Consider the following 19,807-nt stretch of genomic DNA (forward strand, 5'->3'; position numbering starts at 1 on the left):
CAAGTTTCTTTTTTTCTTTCAAAAATATATTATTCATTACTTTGCAAAATGTTAATCCAACACCGATGTATTTACATTAAAAATGAACTTAATAATTATTAAATTAAATATTTATATTAAAATTTATATAAAATTAATTAAAAATATATATATAATATATAAATTTATAAGAAAATATTTAATTTAATAATTAATAAATTCATTCTCAAATGAATTTAAATTTTTAATAATCACACTAAAAAGACTATGCTCATCAAAATAAGGTAAATTACTTTTTTATCATTAAATTTCAAATTTAATAATTTATTTTCATGACTTTAAATTTGATTGAATGACAAATATAATGATTAAATCATTATTTTTTAAAAATTAAAGAATATATTATTAATTTTGATATTATAAAAAATAAATAAAAAAATAAAAAAGTAATTTACTCCTTAAGTAAATTAAATTATGAAATCTGCATTAATTAAGGTTACAAATTATAAATTCTCATCACATGTACCATGCAAAGCAGAGCTATTCATTGCTAATAATTATGGATAATTAAATCAAATGATTAATACCAAAGGAAAGAAAAAGACTGAAAATTGTAATTAGTAGCCCAACGCACTCAAAAACAAAAGTAAATAAATACAAATAAGAGAAAACCTAGGGACCAGCATTGTAAAATATATAAATTATACTAACCTGCAACTAAAAAATAACCATAGAGATGCTAAATCCATACACTCCTCTTCCGCTCTCTCTCTCTATACTCTCTGCCCAGAAGCTTAACCCTAACTCCGAATTTGCATGCCATGACCTGAGCTCAAAGCCCAATCCGTCTTAGCAGTAAGCTCCATTAGTGATCGAATCAGAGAATTGAAAAAGAGGCAGAAAATGATGCTGTCTCATGGTGTCCTGGACCGGCAGATCGAGCACCTGATGCAGTGTAAGCCACTGGCGGAAGGAGAAGTGAAGGCACTGTGCGAGCAAGCAAGAGCGATCCTTGTTGAGGAATGGAACGTTCAGCCCGTCAAATGCCCCGTTACTGTTTGCGGTGATATTCACGGCCAGTTCTACGATCTTGTCGAGCTTTTTCGCATCGGTGGGAACGCCCCCGACACTAACTATCTTTTCATGGGCGACTACGTTGGTCAGTCTCTTATTATTTAGTAATCCACAGGGTTTTTTTTTTTTTTTATGTTCTGTTGAGCTGGACCTGAGCTTCAATGTCTCTGGAATTTGTGGATTTTTTTTATTGAGAGTGAGCAAAGGTTGCTGAAAGAGATAATATAGATTTCAAACGTTGAATTTTGTTCAGTTATTGTCCACCTTCGTTTTGAGTTTTTGTTATTGGGTATGAACCCGTAGGATATTCAGGGAAATTTCTGAAATGATTTCCTGGGGTTGGAGGTCAATTTTCATAGTTAATGTGCTTCTTTTAGGCAATGAGAGTGGCGGTAGCTAACTTAGAAGCTTTACCTTTAGACTACTGGAAAGAGTTAGTCGCTAGTCAGCATTAGTTCAAGCACTGTGCAATGTTTATATTGAAACCTTATTATCGCATTTTAATGATAACTAAGTCTAAGCATTACATTGATACTAAAAGGGGTTGCCTGACCATGAACACTAGGAGTGAACTTCTAATGATCTTTGCCAAAAAAAAAAAAGTTAAACAAACATTCTGATACCAGATTGAGGAAAAAAAGAAACTTCCTCTGGCAATAGTTACAAATGTGTAATGACTTCTCTTTTTTGTTCTCCAGCAGCATTTACTCACTTTCAAAAGCCTTCAAGATCCTTTCTCTTTTTTACTACTTTAGGTTATTTATATGGACCGTAACTTATTTTCTAATATGAGCATGCACGAGTGGAGTGTTTATTATATTCCTTCGGCCATTGCAGCTAAGCTTCTGTGCCTCTGTAATCACGTTTTCATATTTTGAATATGAAAATTTTTCACTATATTTATTTATTTCCCCCCTTTGCCATTCTGCAGATCGAGGATATTACTCAGTGGAAACTGTGACTCTTTTAGTGGCACTAAAAGTTCGATATAGAGATAGGATTACAATTCTAAGAGGGAACCATGAAAGTCGTCAAATAACTCAAGTGTAAGAGCTCTATTCATTTTAAGTTTGTTATTCGTAGTTGCACTTAGTGTTGTCAAAAGTGCTAGGCACCCTTAAGGCAAGAAGGTCCTCCGTTGCCCAAGACGCTAAGCGCTCTCTTGAGCGAACGAAGTGAAGCGCTAATTTATTCTAAAATAATAAATAATTAAATATAAAATATAAAAAAGTTTAATATATTACACATTATACAATCAATAAATTGTCAAATTTCATATTCATATTTCATAATATATTATATGATTTAAGCTTTAAGATCAAAAGTATTCCTCTAATAACACAAATAAAAACCATAAAACACATAATATAATTTAAAATTCTATATGCGTTGTTCAGTTTCATTTATTATGTCATGCAAACTGAAAATCCTAATTCTCTAGTCATCACGTGGATGCCAAAAGGTGAAAACAAATCAGGTCAGTTTTTCTCTCTCAACTTTTTTTTTTTTTTTATAAATACAATTTCTCGCCTTTTTCTTGCCTTGGGGCGCCTAGTGATGCCTCGCCAGATTGCCTAGGCAGCGCCTAGTTGAAGGAACCTCCCCTGGAGGTTTCCCAGGCAAGGTGCCTGGATTTTGCCTTGTTTGGGCGCCTCTTGCCAACACTGGTTGTATTAGTATCTTTGCTTTGCTAGTGAAATAAACCTATACAAGCAGTTGTGGAGTGTAAAACTGCTCCCTCACAGGTTTCCTAGATTTAAAGTTTCTAGAGTTATTACTGATGATTGCATTATTTAACTTTCTTTATATTTTGTTAAAAATTATTTCCTTTTAAAAAATCACAGATTAAAATTTACAAAGACAGATAGCATGAATAGCTCACTCTCTTCATTTTGTTCATTAATATGAGCCATTCAATCAAATTCCTGTGCATATGGCAATGGAACCCAGAACAATACAATGTGCTGATGCCTTGGTGTTCTAGTTATTTGGTCATGTAAATGATGCATTATAAAATCCACAGTTCCTACCAATAACTACTTTTTTTGTTTATCTCTTCAGGTACGGTTTTTATGATGAATGCTTAAGAAAATATGGAAATGCAAATGTCTGGAAATATTTCACTGACCTATTTGATTATCTGCCACTGACAGCCCTAATTGAGAGTCAGGTCTGCATTCTAGAATGCTTCCTTGGTTATCCCCATGATCTTATTTTCCAACTTGTGAATTGTGATCTTATCTGAAATCATCTATACCCTGTAGATCTTCTGCTTGCATGGTGGGCTTTCCCCATCTTTAGATGCATTGGATAATATCCGTGCCTTGGATCGTATACAAGAGGTACACTTATATAATGTTATTTCTTTAGCAATTTTGTTTCTTCAACAGTTTCTTGAGCCTCTTTTAGTTGCTTTTAAAATTTATTACTAATATTGATTTTTCGTTATCATATTTGTGTGTAAACTAAAACCGATTTACGTGATCTGATAACTATATGAGAAGGTTAAAAGCCAAAACATTTGCACTAGCTAATATTTCTGCTGATAGTATTTTGCTTAAAAATTTGGATAATTTTATCTGATTATGGGGAGCCAATAACCTTATTCTTCCTGTCAGAAGTAAAACTGGCATACACTTTTGCTGCTGAATTAATTTAAATATTCATTGATTTGTTCCTCCTTTCCATATTTGAATTTTTTCCCATGTTGTGCATTGTTTGTTGTGCTGGAGATTTTGAGTAAACAAAACAAGCAATGTCATGGAAAATTGGCTTAAATAGAGAATTAAATCTTCCAAGACAACTTAGGTGAAGGTCAGTGACTTAGTAAATGATATAACTAAAGCAAGCTCTGTCAGTTGATTTCTTAATATTTTTTTTGGTGTGCTAGAGATGACTAACTGGTGTTGTTTCTTTTATGTGACTTTCCTATAATTTTGCCTGTCTAATTGGCTTCTTTGTGATATCATGGATGGTTAGGTTCCTCATGAAGGTCCAATGTGTGATCTTTTATGGTCTGATCCAGATGATCGTTGTGGGTGGGGAATTTCTCCACGAGGAGCTGGATACACTTTTGGACAAGATATCTCTCAACAGTTCAACCACACTAATGGGCTTACTCTCATTTCTAGAGCTCACCAGCTTGTTATGGAAGGATACAATTGGTCCCAGGTTTGTGGATTATAAGTGAATAATTGAATTATTTTTGAACTATGGAGTTCTCATAGATTTATCTTTGCCATGACCTACTACAAATCTTTGCAGGAAAAGAATGTGGTTACAGTTTTCAGTGCACCAAATTACTGCTATCGGTGTGGAAATATGGCTGCAATACTTGAGATTGGGGAAAATATGGAGCAGAATTTCCTCCAATTTGATCCAGCGCCTCGTCAGATTGAACCTGACACCACACGCAGAACTCCTGACTATTTTTTGTAATTGTCATAGCATACCCTCAGCTGGCAATTTTTCTAATTCTCTGTCATGGTTTTATAGAGGTGGCTTACAGAATAGAGGATTTTTGTTGTTTACTTGGTAAAGAGGTAAAAAGAAACATTGTTACTGTCATTCTTTTGGTTGGAATTGTTCTACTGCTTCTGCATTTATGTAAAGTTTATAGGTTTAACAATAACAAGGTATCCTTCACCTTATCAGTTTGCGACCCTGGATGAAACAAACTTATGCGATTGCACATTCAAATTTTGCTTTTATAGTGTCAAAAGGATGTGGGTGCTTTAATTTTTTAAATTAACTTGATTAAAAAATATTTTTCTTTTGAAAACTGCTTGACAATAGTTGGGCTGAAAATAACAATTTAGTTGAAACTGTCCAGTATCTTGGAGTTTGCTAATCAACTATGAAGACTCTTGCTTCTCCTTTGCTAACTTCCTTCACATCACCAATCATCTCTTGTAGGGGTGGTCACGGTCTGGTTTCAAACCAGAATTAAACTGGAACTGGTTTAATCAAAATCAGATTGAAATCGGTCAAAATCAGAATCGATTTTGAATTGGACCTAAATCGTCCTTCTACAGTTTGATTCAAGTTCATATTTTTCAGAAATCATGAACAGGTGATTCTGAATCGTATTGAACCGATGGTTCTGAACTGAATCAAACTGGTGATTTAAATACAAAAGAATTCAATAAATACTTCATCTCACTCCTAATTCATTTATGTATATTATTAATTCTCTATACAATTATTCTCTATACTCTCTTTAATTCTTAATATATTTTTAATTTCTCTCAAATTTTCTAAATAATTATTTTTATACTCTTTTTAATTCCTAGTACTCCCTCAATTTCTCTAATTTATTATTTTATATATGAAATTTTTAATACTATCTTAATACTTTGTTATTATTTTATATCCTCAATAAAATTTTCAAAATCCTCTATTTTAATTTTTTTTCTCTTTTATACTTTTTAATTATCAATTATCATATAATTTTTAAAAAAGATAAGCAATAGAACTAGAAATTTTAATTCCTCTAAATTTTAAAATGATACATCGACAAAATTAAGTCTATACACTTTTTTTTAATTTCTTTAAAAAAATTAATTTCATTTCTAGTTTTTTAATTAAGTTGAAATCTTTGCTTATTAAATTTTTCTAAAGATAAATTATTTTCATTCTTTTTTTTTCTTATTTTATTTTAATTGAAAGATTTCTAAGAAAAAATTAAAATATTTTTACAAATATAACGTAAATTATGAATCAATAAAATTTTTCTCTAATTTTTTTCATCTAAATCATCCTTAAATCACCCCTAAACCACTCCCAAGCCGTCCTTCCAATCATTTTTTTTTCAACTACTATTCAAACCGTTTTAAACTGAGGCTCGAACTGGAACTGCCGGTTTATGAGTCGTCTTCCAAACCGTCCCCTAGCAGTTTGGTTCAGGTTTATGATTTCATTAAACCTAAACAAGCAGTTCAGAAACCGTAACCGATGGTTCTTCAACCGTGGCCACCCCTAATCTCTTGGCACCCTTCGCTTACTTGCTCATGTATGTCGATTGAGAAGAACATGAAAGAGCCGGTATGCAAAAAGTTCATGATAACCGTCAGAGCACTCTTCGCTCATTCTGTCATTTACTCCTTTCCCAGATGGATACTCTCTTGCACTACATTTTGTTGGTTGCAACAGCTGGAAACATCATTCACTGCCCTCTCTTACTTGCTCCTTTGCTTTGTAGCCTGCCCCAGCAAGCAGTCAAACTGAAAGCTTCAATGGATCCTTCCAAGGATATAGTGTAGAAAATGTCTCTTTGAACTTGAAGGTGACAAATGATCGGATGATGCAAAAGAATGGTGAAAATTGTCGAAAAAAAGAGTAAACAGAAATGTTAGTTGCTGTATTTTTCTTGCGAGTGCCATTTCTGTATCATGCAATCAACCAGTAAACTTTAGCTACTTGTCAAGGGGATTACGTCGTTCTGCAAACATATTTATCTTGGTCTGGATTCCTTTTACATGGCATTAATGTCTAAACTAGTGCAGTGATACCCGTCTGATGAATGTCTCAGTGGAATTGGTTAGCCAATACTTTCTGCCTGTGGCATAGATGGTCATGTGTTTGTAATTGCAGGACAGCAAAATTAAATTCAGTACACAGAAATGAAACCGAATAATAATAGAACAAATGTGGTAACTAAATCAAATAGGATAAATTTTAACAACGGTCCCTGAATTTATATGATTATAATATTGCAGTCACTCAATTTAAAAATGTAACATAAAATTCTTTAAACTCTTAAATTTTACATAGTAAAATTTCTCTAAACTCCAATCACCGATTTTCCCGTTAAATGCTAATATGAACAAATCCAATGTAGCGCTCAGTCAGTATTTCTCTCTTCTCTATCTCACTACATGTAACAAAACCATCCTTCAAATTTACTAATTGTAACACAGTTGTCCTTTAATTTTATTATTTGTAATAATATTATCCTTCAATTGTGTTATCTATAACACTATTGTCCTTTAAGTTTTTAAACATCAAAGACTAATTAACAATAGTTTCTTTATTTTTTTAACAATATAATATTTATAAAAAAATATAAAAAAATAAATCTATTAATAATAATTTAAAAAATATTTAAAAAAAATTATATTGCTCAATAGATTTAAATCTGTGGACAATAGTTTTTGAACTATTGTCATAACTAGTAAAGTTGAAGATGGTCTTATTACACGTGAAATGATAGAGGAGAAATGAATGCTGACTAAATGAAATCTATTAATAATAATTTTTAAAAAATTAAAAAAATATATATTGTTCAATAGACAAATTAAGTTTAAAAATTCTAGCTATGGCATATCTATATTAGATGAGATTATGAGAATGTGAATTTAAATTATACTGGTATTAGTTTGATGATTGTGTTACATTGATACAAAGTTGTGGGGCAATAGTGTTACAAATGACAAAATTGAAGGACAATGGTCTTATAAATGACAATTAAAGAACAATGGTGTTACAATTTGTAAAGTTGAAAAATGATCTTGTTACATATGGCATGATAGAAGAGAGAGAAATGCTGACTGAGCACTACTTTGGATTTGTGCATGTCAGTATTTAACCGAAAAACCTGTGATTGGATGTTAGAAGGATTTTACTGTGTAAAATTTAAAAGTTGAGAAAGCTTTTTGTTATATTTTAAAATAAAAAATTATGGTGTTACAATCTCATAAATTGAGGAACCGTAATTGAAATTTATCCAAATTAAATAAGTACCAGAAAGTACATGTAACGTAAAAGCTTTCATCTGTTGGCAAGTTTGTATGGTGTAGATAGAATTTGTCATCCCATGTTTCCAAAGTCATTAGAGTTTCTACATCAGTATATCTGGATCATTTTGTTCCATGTTTAGTTGAGAAACTGAGGTAAAATCCTTAAATGTGTAGCAGCAAACCATTATGTTAATTACTTAATTGACAAATTACAGAACATACACAAAAATTTAAAAAAGAAACAAAAGCTTCTACCACAACAATCGAAGGCGGTAATAGCAAAGATGCCCATGAAGCTTCAAAACCAGAATTCAATTTCTCCCAGCATTTTGCATTAATTGTATATACATTGATACTAACAAGAAAAAGGAAAACTGCCAAGAAGAATAAGGAGAATAAGAAAAAGGAAAACAACATTACAAATTGAATTCTTGCTGATTTATGGAACCATTATTGGAGGGTGTTCCCTATATAGCAGAAATATGTTTATTGGCCTGAGAAATATATATATTTAAAACATGAACTTAATGTGAGATAAACAAGACAAAAGAAACAAATAGAAGTTAATGATTATAAGAATGGATCCAATTGAAGCATTCATTGATCGTGTTAATGCTTCTAGTAAGTACTCAGGTACTGTGCGCTCATAAACACAAAAAATGAGGGTAACCTACTGATTGCATGCAGACATCTTAAAAATCAAAATGCTCGCGCACACACATATATACACGCGCGCTTTTAAACCAAGAAACCAGAAGCATTAAATTTCATTAGCATTTCACAGTATTTGCTTGAGTTTGAGTCCCCTTATACACCAAATATTGGTGGAATTATTGGGAAGACTGGGGTTAGGCAAAAGGGATGGGCTAACCTCAAATGGGCCTCCTAGCAGACCAAAGAATTTAAAGGGAGAGAGCATAATCTTAAAATCATAGATCGCTGCATGGGAGATGAACACATATATATGAAAAATGGATTAATTACAGAAGATTTCGTATTTTCACACACACACATATATGGAAAAAAAAAATGATAAACGTTGCCATTGAGTAATCAAAGATGTAGTAGTTCAAAACACCTGCTAATTTGCCATTACACACCTTCACTAAAACTAATTCAGTGTATAGTTTCTTTTCATTGTGTTATCTACACTACGATTCTTATCAACCGCATAAAGTTGATGAATGTACAAAGAAATTACCATGAAAATGACTTGGGAAGAAAATCATGCATCATGGTCATCATCAAAGGGCATTGAGATGAATTGACGAAGCTTCTGAAGATTATCACATATCTCTGTCAGTAGTTTTTCTCTTTCACTATCATTCTGAGCTGTATTACCAGCATGCTTTGAGAATTCATCATCTGCTTCAAGAGCCTTCACCCGTTCATGAAGATGCAACAATTCTTTCATTAATTTGCGTTCTTGTGCTGTCATATCAAAAGACGGTTGATCAGATGATGCTTTATAGGAAATGCAGAAGGTGCTCATACGCATAGGTACGCTTGATAGATGGAATTAAGACACTAACATACAGAAACTCGTGCATCTTACCTGTCTCTTCATTGCGGGTAATATTGTCAGAGGTGGCCCGTGAGGAAGAAGGTCCATCATCTGACAAAAGGTGAGTTCTCTTTTCCAGGTTTTTCAACCGACCAAGATGACGGGATCTGCCCCCTTTGTGTAATTTTTCACTAACATACGGAAACTCATGCATCTTACCAGTCTCTTCATCGCGGGTAATATTGTCAGCGCTGGCCCGTGAGGAAGGAGGTCCATCATCTGACAAAAGGTGAATTCTCTTTTCCAGGTTTTTCAACCGACCAAGATGACGGGATCTGCCCCCTTTGTATAATTTTTCTGTGGTCCCCCCTCCATTCTCATCACAAAAAGATGAAGGCTGATTGTTACCATTCAGATTTTCTTCTTTAATACACCCATTTTCTCCTTTAATACACCCATCACTGGAACTATAGGCTGGGCTGATATATTCAGATGAGATAGATTGTGAGTTCATGTCCTGGTAAGCCTGATGAACCTCAACTCCAGATCCCTCAAAACCTTCTTCCGTTAAGAGACCATAGTTTTCTCTATACTCGTCAAGTTCAGCCTCTAAAACTTTAATATCTTCCTCTCTCTTGCCAAGTAAATCCATTGTTGCTTGCAGGGCTTCTTGATCATATTCTGCCTGTTCCTCCATCATTCTTTGATACTGTAAGGCCTCCATCTGAACAGCTGCCTTCTCTGCCTGTAACCGAGTGATCATGGCCATTGCATTATTAGCTGCAACGGCAGAAGCACTTCTTTCTTCATCCAGTTCCATGTACAAAGCCATCAGTGACTTACGATCCAGTCGAGCCTGTCCCTTCATATGGTGCAAAATCAAGTCACCATCTGCTTCACCTGGTGCAGTACTCCCTTCCATGGACTCCGAAGCAAATTCTGTTTTTTCAAGTAGTGATTTCCTTGGGATTCTAGTAGTCCACCTAGGGCTGGCATTAGCTGAATCAATTAGTGGAATTCCAAAAAACCTGTTTCCTCTGGCAAAAATAGGAGTTCTATCCTCGTTCATATCCTCAGCCTCCGTCAGCGATGGCACTGTAGTAGCTTTGACGTCTTCCCTAGCTAATGCACAAAATCGTTCCACCAAAAGCATTAGATGGTCATGTTGGAGTTGATATATATTTTGCTGTCAATTTTTGATATACTGTGTTTAATTGAAAAGGAATGGCTCTCCATGTTTGAAGCAAGATTTGTAGAAATTTTTCTTGTGTTTAAAGTAATATATTTATACTTGAAAAAGTCACCATTTGCATATAAAAAAAGAGCTGTGGGAGAGAGTGAGTGAGCTAAGGTGAGGTGAGCTAGAAAGTGAACTGAAAATGAAGAAGAAAAGCAAAGGAAAATCAGTGTTTTTCTATATATATATATATATATATATATATATATATATATATATATATCTGTTTTTAGCAATGAAATGCCTCTTTTGTTTTGTTGAGGAATTTTTTTTTTTTTCCTTTATGGAAAATCATTTCCGAATCCCTTTACTCTTTTTTTCTAATAAGATATCACATCTTGAGTTTCTATTTTCCAACAGGTTAAAGAACAGAAAAAAAAAAAAGCCTTGACACATAATTAGCATGTCTAAAGTTTTACAGGCAGGAGGGTTTCATTGCAAAATTTAGAAGCAAGAATAAACTACAAGCACCATTAGCGATTTAAGCAATAGATTTCAAGAATTTGCATTATGTTGCCCACCAACACATTTTATAAAATTATTTTCGCTCCAAAATTTCCACAGGTCATCCACAGTTCATCATCATACTGTAGAAATTTTTGGCAATTTTATAAATGTTGCTTCTTTTAAGTATAAGGGTATTCTTCCATTTTACAATTATAAAGATTATGTATGAGTAAATGCAAGGCATCTTAAAGAGTTCAAAGAATTTAAATCAAAACTATGTAATTGAGATAAAACAGGGGCATAGTTGAATTGAAACTCACATTGCTTACCAAGAAGTGATGTATTTGGGCCATCCTCATCTTCATGTAGCTCAGATTCATTGTCTGAAAACTTCAGTTCTGTGTATCGCATGTGAGGTAATTCCATATTGCGATGCTCCTCATTTCTCAAATTTGCAAATGGTGCTCTTGGGGAAGGGTTAGGAGCTTGTGAAACCATGCTCAATCCCTTTCCCTTAAAATAGGACTTGGCCTTCAGTGGCTCACCACAACATAAACATCGATTGAAAATAATCTTCTCAGCCTGCATTGAATCATCTTTTCTTCCAGTAGGTAGAGTAAAATGATGATCTTGATCGTTATCAACAAACATTTCAATATTCTTATGCAAAATCCCAACAAGAGACTTATATGTATGGCCATCAGTTGCCTTCTCTGTAGCAAATGAAAGAAGGCAAGTCTCACACATTTTTCTTATATCAGAAAGCTTCTTGTGGTTGTGACAATAAGCCAAACGTGAAACCTCCTTCTTATGAGACTCGCATACAGAATCATTGTAATAAAAATCGGCAGCTCTATGAACCAGAACATGATCAATCCTAGTGCACAGCAAACAAGGGATTTCCAACTCAAAGAATCTAGCAAATTCATTAGCAAAAAATGCAAGAAACCCATCAATAAAAAGCACAATTATCAACAACCATTCGAGTACAGCATAAATCAGAAAGAGTGGAAACTTTCCCAGTTCTTGTTCCACAAAATGTTTAAATGATCTTTTAGCCATACTTTTTTTTTTTTTTTTCTCAACCCACAATCACCAACTGCAAATGGGTATAGAAAATAACTATAAAATCTTTTATTTGTTGCCTATACTCAGCTGGCTGTTAAACGATATAGAAATGAGCTGGCAAGGTAAAACATAGAAGATCATGACCCTGGTTGTGGAATGAACAGGACCCAGATCATGACCTTGCTCTCTGCGTGTCAGTGTGAGAGAGAAAAGGAGGGGGGGAGACAAACTGAAAGGTTATTTTGCGGTTTTGGATTTCAAATTTTGGATGGTCATTTTCTTTTGGCTAAAAATGGAGGAAAAGGTTGTGGGAGAATTGAGGTTTTCATGCAGACCATTACGTATTCAACGGCACTAATACAGTAAATGATGCCATTATGGGATTATTTTAGGTCAATAACATAATAAATAAATATATTAATTGCATGCTTAGTCAATTAAAAATTTGATCTCGCATTATCTCAATTGAGAGTAAATTATACGATTTGTTAACTTTGAAGATAGTACGTTTGTCGCCCCCAATTTAATTTTGTTGCTATAAAATTCTTCATTTTTAATTTTATTTTAGAAAAATTCCCATTGATTTGCAATAATAGATTGAATAAAGTGGTGATTTTCTTGTTTAAAAAAAAAGGATAAAAGAGTAATTTTCTTTTTACTTATTAGTACAAACCAGAGAGCCTTTTCTTGAAACAGAAATAAAATTGGGAAATTTTAAAGCAACAAAATAACAGAGGGATGATTATGAAACAACATTCAAAGTTGAAAGACAAATGATATAATTTGCCCCTCAATTGATAAAACAGTCCAAATCCAAGCGCAAGAGTCAAGACAAGTCACAATAATTTTATGCAAATACCAAACTTTAAATAGAAGTGCACGGTTAACAACATTTTAATTCGAAAGCAGGAGAAATGAAACCCAGATTTCATTGATCACACCAACTGCACTTGATGCAGAATTCCACTCGTATTCCATTTAACAGATTTTCAAAAAAAGTTCACCAACTGCCTTTGATCAACTGAGAAGACAAATAGTTTTCTGGTAGGTACCATTTTCAGAACATGGAAGCAATAAATACAATTAGTTCCCCGGTGGTTAACATTCCTGAATGTTGGACAAAGTTGCATTGTCAACAAAGATATGTTTGATACAAAACAGTTTGAGAAACTCGAATAAGAAAGACAATAAAATTTCACTTTTGAGTCCTTGTGTAATTCCTAACATCTGTGGAGGGTATGTGTGAAGAAACTCTAGAGTGTCAAATATGTTGTATCATCTTAGCTTGTGGGCAAAACATTTGTAGACATATAAGGTGACATGCATCCTTGGACCTGAAAAGAGTTCCATTGTTTAAATGAGAAAATGTCAGACTATCAAAATCCCTAGAGAAAAACAAAATATCACAATAAAAATTGCTCCTGACCTGTTGAATGAGGTCTGAATTGATATATTTGATATTGAAGTATACTATTATTATCATCCATAGTGATATTTATGATACAAAATTACAAACTAAGGCAATATGAGGTCATATGTAAAGGCATGCCATAGAGACATGAAAATAGCAACACAGAAAGAGTTTTATTTTTTTGTTGTTATTATTATTTTTTTTATTTTTTATTTTTTTGGATAAAGAAAGGGACATATTTGAAAGAATGATGCATGCCTTGCCATTATGCAAGTTATTGAAAGCTAAAAATGCCCTGGTCAAGGCAAACAAAATTTAGAGTCAAAGGACAAATCAAAATGCAAGACAGTTACCTACCAAAGTCAAGGCAAGCTAAAGCCAATTTAACAACACAGCAATCGACAAGAGGATTATTCTTTGCAGTACTCAAGAACATAACAAGCATTCTTTTTATTATTATTCAGATACCATGGTACTTGTGAAATTACTTATGCATAAAAATAATTCAGCAGAAAATAGAAGTAGATGGGGATAGAAAATGTGGACAAACTCAATGGGTGCAAGGAATTTCAGTGAAACCAGGTAACCAGCATGGTTTCAAGAACACAGTTTAATTGAAAGGATTAGTTACCTGTAACAGGCAAGTAGGAATTTGGATGAACCCCTGTAAAAGAAGATCAACCTTTTCCAGAATGTTTGGTGGAACAGGTGTGATCATGTAGAGCAAACCTTTGGAAGTGTCAATTCCTCTCACAATTCCTAGTTCAGTGAAGGCATCAAGTAAGATGAAAACATGATGAGAATTTAAACTAAGAATTTTAAATGCAACCTATCAGCCTCCAAATGGCACAGACAAATAGAATAGCATCATGAAACAAACTTACTAATATGCAAATATCAGGCATATTATGACGACAAATATTTTCCAAACGAAACAATGCTCTAGTCTGTGCAGCCAAGTCAATTTCCAATAGATATCTCTCATTCATATGCAGTTGGACTAATTATTCGCAGGAGATTTGTCTCATTGGCATATTGTAGTTCGACAGTCCCACCATTAACCCTACAGCTCATAATATGATGTTGATAATGACAGCTTTGCTTAATTTTCAAAAGAGACTCTCCATATTCATGGCATCAAATACAGGAGGACAACATATAGAGTAACCGAAGATGGTCAAAGCAGATTTGGGCATGGTATATATAGGGGTGAGCATTATTTGGTTCAAACCGAATAAACCGAACCGAACCACCTTAATTTAGAATTCGATTCGGTTTTTAAAATAATTTAGTTCGGTTCGATTTTATATTATAAAAATTTCAGTTATTTCGGTTCGGTTCGGTTTTGAAGAGAAAAAAAAATCGGTTAAACTGAACCGAACCAAATAGTAATTTTATATATTCAAATCGAACCAAACCGAATCGATTTTTGAATCGATTTATTTTTATGGGGAATTTATGAATTATATGTAATTTTATATATAAAAATTATTTAATTTCATTGATTAATGGTTATTAGGTTCAAACCAAAGTCAAAATTAAATCAAATAACTTGAAAATCAAGTCTAAATTAAAAAATAATCAAAACCAATCGGTTTGAACCGAACCGAACCGAAATAGAGCGGTTCAGTTCGATTCGGTTATTCATCCATTTTGGTTCGGTTCAGTTTCTAAAATATGTAATTCGATTTTCATGATTTAATTCGGTTCGGTTTGAACCGAATGCTCAACCTTAGGTATATATGTCAATAAAAAAAGTATATTCTAACCATTAAGCTACCAAATAATTATCTAGAAATATCAGTAAGAAGCAACTCTGAACATGTATATATCAATGCCTAATAAATTCCTATGTTTTATCAGCTGGAAAATGAAAAATATAAAGTTTACTCAACCAGAATACGGTAGAATAGCTCAACACACACCAAGGCCAACACACCAAGGTAAATCTGCCAACTGTTCAGAACCAACTGCCAAACCAACAATGCTTGCATTCAAACTGTAGAAGATTTCAGTGCTAAGGACCTGGCATAAACATGTTAACTGTAAGAAAAGAAGCCCAGATCATTGAATGTCAATACAAAGAGAAAGAAATACACTAACATTGCAGAAAAATTCAAATTTTACAACCCATAGGTAATGACATCTGCCTTTTAATATTTTGATGATACAAGATTGGACAGGACGTGACACGATGGTGGATAATGTGATGGAACAACACTACAGCAGTTCATATAATGCCCTGGACCAACCTGGCAATGGAGATGTCTGATCTTGACACTTGATATTGGAACTTGGTAAGGAGGGTGAGAGGCTAGAGAATTTGAAAGTTCCTTGATTGTTGTGATATTCAAACTACTCGAAAAGCACTGCCTGAAATAAGCCATTATTCGCAAATCTCTCAAAAGGCGTGCATCCTTTTGCAATAGCATCCTGGCATATAATTAGAAAAAGATAAGTAAACGAAAAAATATTTTAAAGTAACATAATTCACAAAAATAGATTTGATTAATATAGGAATCATATATGATTTTTCTATTAGATTTCACACACAAAAGATCAACGAAACAAATATAGTTTAACTGGGAAGCCTAATTGACAAAATCTTCAAGCAGCCAAACATACAGTAAATTTCATTGTAACTTGCCAGCAAAATACTTTGACACTTCCTCAAAATCTATTCCCGGATATTTAAGGGAAACTCCATAATCCAAATAACAATAAAGGCCGATAAAATTTAAGTGGCACTTGCTAAATCGCAAATTTAATTCTAATGGAAGCAAAGGCAATTACACCTCTGCACCAGCAATAGAGAAAGTTCATCCAAATCAAACAGTTTCTAGTTGAACTTACGATCTGTTAAAGGAGTCTTGACGAGCTGAATTAATCTCAATTAGATTAACCTCCCCCCAGCAATCATCATCTAGCCAGAATGCTCCAACTGGTAGATTCTTTCTCTCAAAAGATATGTTTATTTTAACTACATGGGTAGGAGCAATACATCTCACCATATCCACCAGTATATCATAGCCAACACCTGGAACATAGAAAATGCCAAAATCACACTGACCTTATAATGAACAAAACAATATTCATGTTCACATAACACTAGCATTACAAGCAATAAAAAAGCAGCAGGAGACAGATATTAAAGGAGAGAAGCAGGAAATATATTATGCAAGGAAGCACACCTTTTACCCAGCCTGGTGTGTTCACAATAAGAGGCAACTCTTTCTTTGCAGGGCCTTCACTATTGTTAAACATTCGGTACTCCTTCCGATAGTAATCATACAGCGTTGATATGTATTGCAGATATGTCGCTGGATCTCTTTTTGAAGAAATATCACCAAAGAAAAAGCATCTAGAGGAAGACAAAAGGACCAAAACAGTGACAATGTGCAAATGTCTCATCAAAGAACCAGGTTCTGGTATAAAAATGGCCATATTCAAATATCAATAGGTGTAGAGTCTAGAGTCAATTGCATGGACCAGAACATAACACAACAAATATTCAGTTGCAGCTGTTTTAGTAAAGATTCAGAAAATTAGTAGAAATCATAGAAATTCCGATTAAGAAGATTTTGAACAACAAATGATTCATCAATGAGAATAACAAATCAAGTATAAACTTATACATCCAAAATGCAATGTTCCAATTCTCCATACATCATTAAAAGGGAATAAAATCACAAAGAGTAGTGATGAGTTCAATAGCTCATACCTTTCAGGTGTCTTCAGGCATGGAATTGTCAAATCTGATTTTAGGAACATAATGAAATGGAAAATCATCAATTAGCAATAATAAAGGGTTTAAAAAAAAATTCTTCTTGAAACAGAGAATTTATGAAATTTTAAATTCAATTAATGGCAAGAAAGTCAAGATCTATATAAAAAAAAACCTGGGGTTATTTTGTCAACCACAGTGAGGGATACAAAACCGGGAGTAGTAAACTCAGGCTGCCCAACATCTGTATCCAAATAGCCTACATTTGTATATCTGCAAATTATGCAATTCAACAATTTCAAAATCATTTACAGATGGGGAAGAAATTCTGTCATTATAATGTATTAACTTAAAGCAAATGCACATAGAATAACGTGCGCATATGTTGAGAGTCTTGTAAACAGAAATACAGTAACGCACGTAAACATGAACTTCAATCATGGACAAGCTATGTTCACTTTAACACCAGACAAAGTGTAATTTACATTACATACAAAACTCATTACACACATGATATCTTCAAGACGAGTCGATATTTCTTCCAACTCGTTCTACGGTAAAAGCAACCAAATAAAAAGGACTTTAATATAAATATTGAACCCACAGTAGTAAACAGTCAAATTCAATGCAGAACCTCGAAGCAAACAGCTAAAGTAAAACAACCCAAGTCCAGCAGAAACCCAAATTACAAACACAACGAATTGCCTCAAAATAACAACCGGAAAATATTAAAAAAAAAAAAAAAAAACTCATTCGCACACTTAACAAAATACCCAGAAGAGACAAAGGAAAGGGTGGGGGAAGAAGCATGGGGTTAACCTCTGGAGTAGAATGTTGAGGAGGTGACGAGAGAAAGTGGTTTTGCCACTATTCTTGGCTCCACAGATTAAGGCAATAGGAGGGGATGAAGTAGTGGAATCGTATGCTATGGTGTCTGCAGCCTTTGACCATTCCTCTGGTATGTGTATGGTCGGTGATGGGTCTTCCGTCTCTGATATAGAAGCCATAGCAGCCTCTTTTTTCTCTCTCTCTCTGGACGCTGCGCGGTTGGGGTTTCTGTTGTTTTGTTGGTGTGCAGTGCTAACGGGGCGGTTCGTTTATCCGGCATCAACCGGGTGAACCGCGTCGGATTATGTATTTTGGATTCAGATAATTCCGTATTCATTTTTTTAATTCAATTAATTTTAATTGAAATTAAATTTAAATTTAATATCTAGGTTTCAAAGATATAATTTTTCAACTTTTAATTTAAAAATTAATTCAAGAGTTATTTATCAAACATCTAAATCAATAATTGAAATTTCTAAAAAAAAATTGTATAAACTTTAAACCATTCAATTAAGCATACACTTATTCATTAGATTTTAGTTGAAATTTAAATTTAAATCCCTAAATCCCTAGTAGCTCATCAAACCTCACCCTTTCAATCTCAAAATTCACCCTTATTTTCCTTGCTCTTAATCTCGACTCACACACACCGTCACAATCTCATTTTCTAGTCATATTGCCTTCTATCATTGACTCACACAATACCTACTTTCTTCTCATCTTACCTCTACGACCATTGCTCCTCGCAACCGTGCATGCCATTGCTCATCTGCCTCCTCGACACACGGCTGCTTTATTTCTCCTTGTCAATTGCCTATTATCGCCTAAAAGGCTTTTGTCGCTGCTCTTCCACTCTTGGCTTGCAAGTATAATCGCAGCACTCCCTTTCTCAGCATCCTAGCGAGTGTGACTTCATTAAGACCATATCAGTCCTTGTCCTTGATTGATGCGAATGATAAATCATACTATAGAATTCTTTAATCTTGATTGCAACCTTTATTTATTGCTAGCTCTCTTTCCTCATGTTCTATTTATTAGCTTTTGTGTTTTCAAATTATAGCAAATAAAATCGTTTTAGTAGGATGGTGAACAACAGAAATTAATTTATTTTTGCATTATAAGATTTTAAAAAATTTTCAATTTTGAAATTTTTGCATTCAAATATTGAACCTATATCGATGTTTTGAAATTCCGTCTAAAAATATATTTCATTATTTATTTATTTATTATATAATTTAGTTTGACTGAAATTTGAAATCTAAATATCACAATTTTATAGACCAATTCAATACCATTGAGTTAAAGAATATTGTTCTCTTTATTTGTATATTAATAAATATATATTAATAATTTTAAATTGATAAAAATTAAATTGAATTATGATTCATTTTTATTCTAATTGTAAATATGATATTATTTAAAAGTAGGCCTAATGTTATAAAAAAAAATCAAAACTTTATGTATTTTTACAATTACAATTAATATTTTTTGTCAATTTTGATATATTTTAAAAATTTAGTATTTATTATAATCTAATAAAAAATATATATATATGCGGCGTTGATGTAATACTTGATGTAATAAAAAATTATTTTTTTAATATATTATTGTTGATGTAATAAGTGATGTAGTATGGATTTTTATATTTTTATTGACATAAAAATTAAAATTGCTAAAATATTATTATTTTATATATTATTATTAATATTGCATAATTTTAATAATTAAAAAATCTACAACTTTTTAATTTTTTATAATTATTTTATATATAATTAGTTGACTAATTTTAATATAATTT

At 33.0% G+C, this 19,807-nt stretch overlaps 3 protein-coding genes across 5 annotated transcripts; 1 reads left to right on the forward strand and 2 right to left on the reverse strand.

Annotated features, from left to right (window-relative positions):
• Window positions 1-693: 693 nt before the first annotated feature.
• On the forward strand, window positions 694-4,703 carry LOC110654353 (serine/threonine-protein phosphatase PP2A catalytic subunit-like). The gene is made up of 6 exons (XM_021810306.2): window positions 694-1,138; window positions 1,985-2,099; window positions 3,115-3,223; window positions 3,318-3,395; window positions 4,033-4,224; window positions 4,318-4,703. The coding sequence occupies exons 1-6, from the start codon at window positions 883-885 to the stop codon at window positions 4,489-4,491; spliced, it is 924 nt and encodes a 307-aa protein (XP_021665998.2). The 5' UTR covers window positions 694-882; the 3' UTR covers window positions 4,492-4,703.
• A 3,040-nt stretch (window positions 4,704-7,743) lies between these two features.
• Window positions 7,744-12,918, reverse strand: LOC110654356 (probable myosin-binding protein 5). Of its 2 annotated transcripts, XM_021810311.2 has the most exons (4): window positions 11,299-12,918; window positions 9,346-10,416; window positions 8,992-9,221; window positions 7,744-8,284 (listed from the first exon to the last, which is right to left on the reverse strand). In XM_021810311.2, exons 1-3 carry the CDS (start codon window positions 12,038-12,040, stop codon window positions 9,016-9,018), a joined length of 2,019 nt encoding a protein of 672 aa, XP_021666003.2. In that variant the 5' UTR covers window positions 12,041-12,918; the 3' UTR covers window positions 7,744-8,284; window positions 8,992-9,015. The 2 variants fall into 2 exon arrangements, with proteins under 2 accessions (XP_021666003.2, XP_021666002.2); XM_021810310.2 differs by lacking the exon at window positions 7,744-8,284 and having other exon boundaries at window positions 8,291-9,221.
• Window positions 12,919-13,068: 150 nt separating this feature from the next.
• Window positions 13,069-18,422, reverse strand: LOC110654357 (polynucleotide 5'-hydroxyl-kinase NOL9). 2 transcript variants are annotated; one of them, XM_058132487.1, is made up of 9 exons: window positions 18,001-18,422; window positions 17,357-17,454; window positions 17,179-17,212; window positions 16,649-16,818; window positions 16,311-16,494; window positions 15,710-15,890; window positions 15,383-15,500; window positions 14,089-14,216; window positions 13,069-13,380 (listed from the first exon to the last, which is right to left on the reverse strand). In XM_058132487.1, exons 1-9 carry the CDS (start codon window positions 18,186-18,188, stop codon window positions 13,327-13,329), a joined length of 1,155 nt encoding a protein of 384 aa, XP_057988470.1. In that variant the 5' UTR covers window positions 18,189-18,422; the 3' UTR covers window positions 13,069-13,326. The 2 variants fall into 2 exon arrangements, with proteins under 2 accessions (XP_057988470.1, XP_021666008.2); XM_021810316.2 differs by having other exon boundaries at window positions 15,383-15,482; window positions 18,001-18,410.
• Between the last annotated feature and the right edge of the window lie 1,385 nt (window positions 18,423-19,807).

The sequence above is a fragment of the Hevea brasiliensis genome, chromosome 13 (genome assembly GCF_030052815.1).
Source record: "Hevea brasiliensis isolate MT/VB/25A 57/8 chromosome 13, ASM3005281v1, whole genome shotgun sequence".
In the NCBI taxonomy this organism is placed as follows: domain Eukaryota; kingdom Viridiplantae; phylum Streptophyta; class Magnoliopsida; order Malpighiales; family Euphorbiaceae; genus Hevea; species Hevea brasiliensis.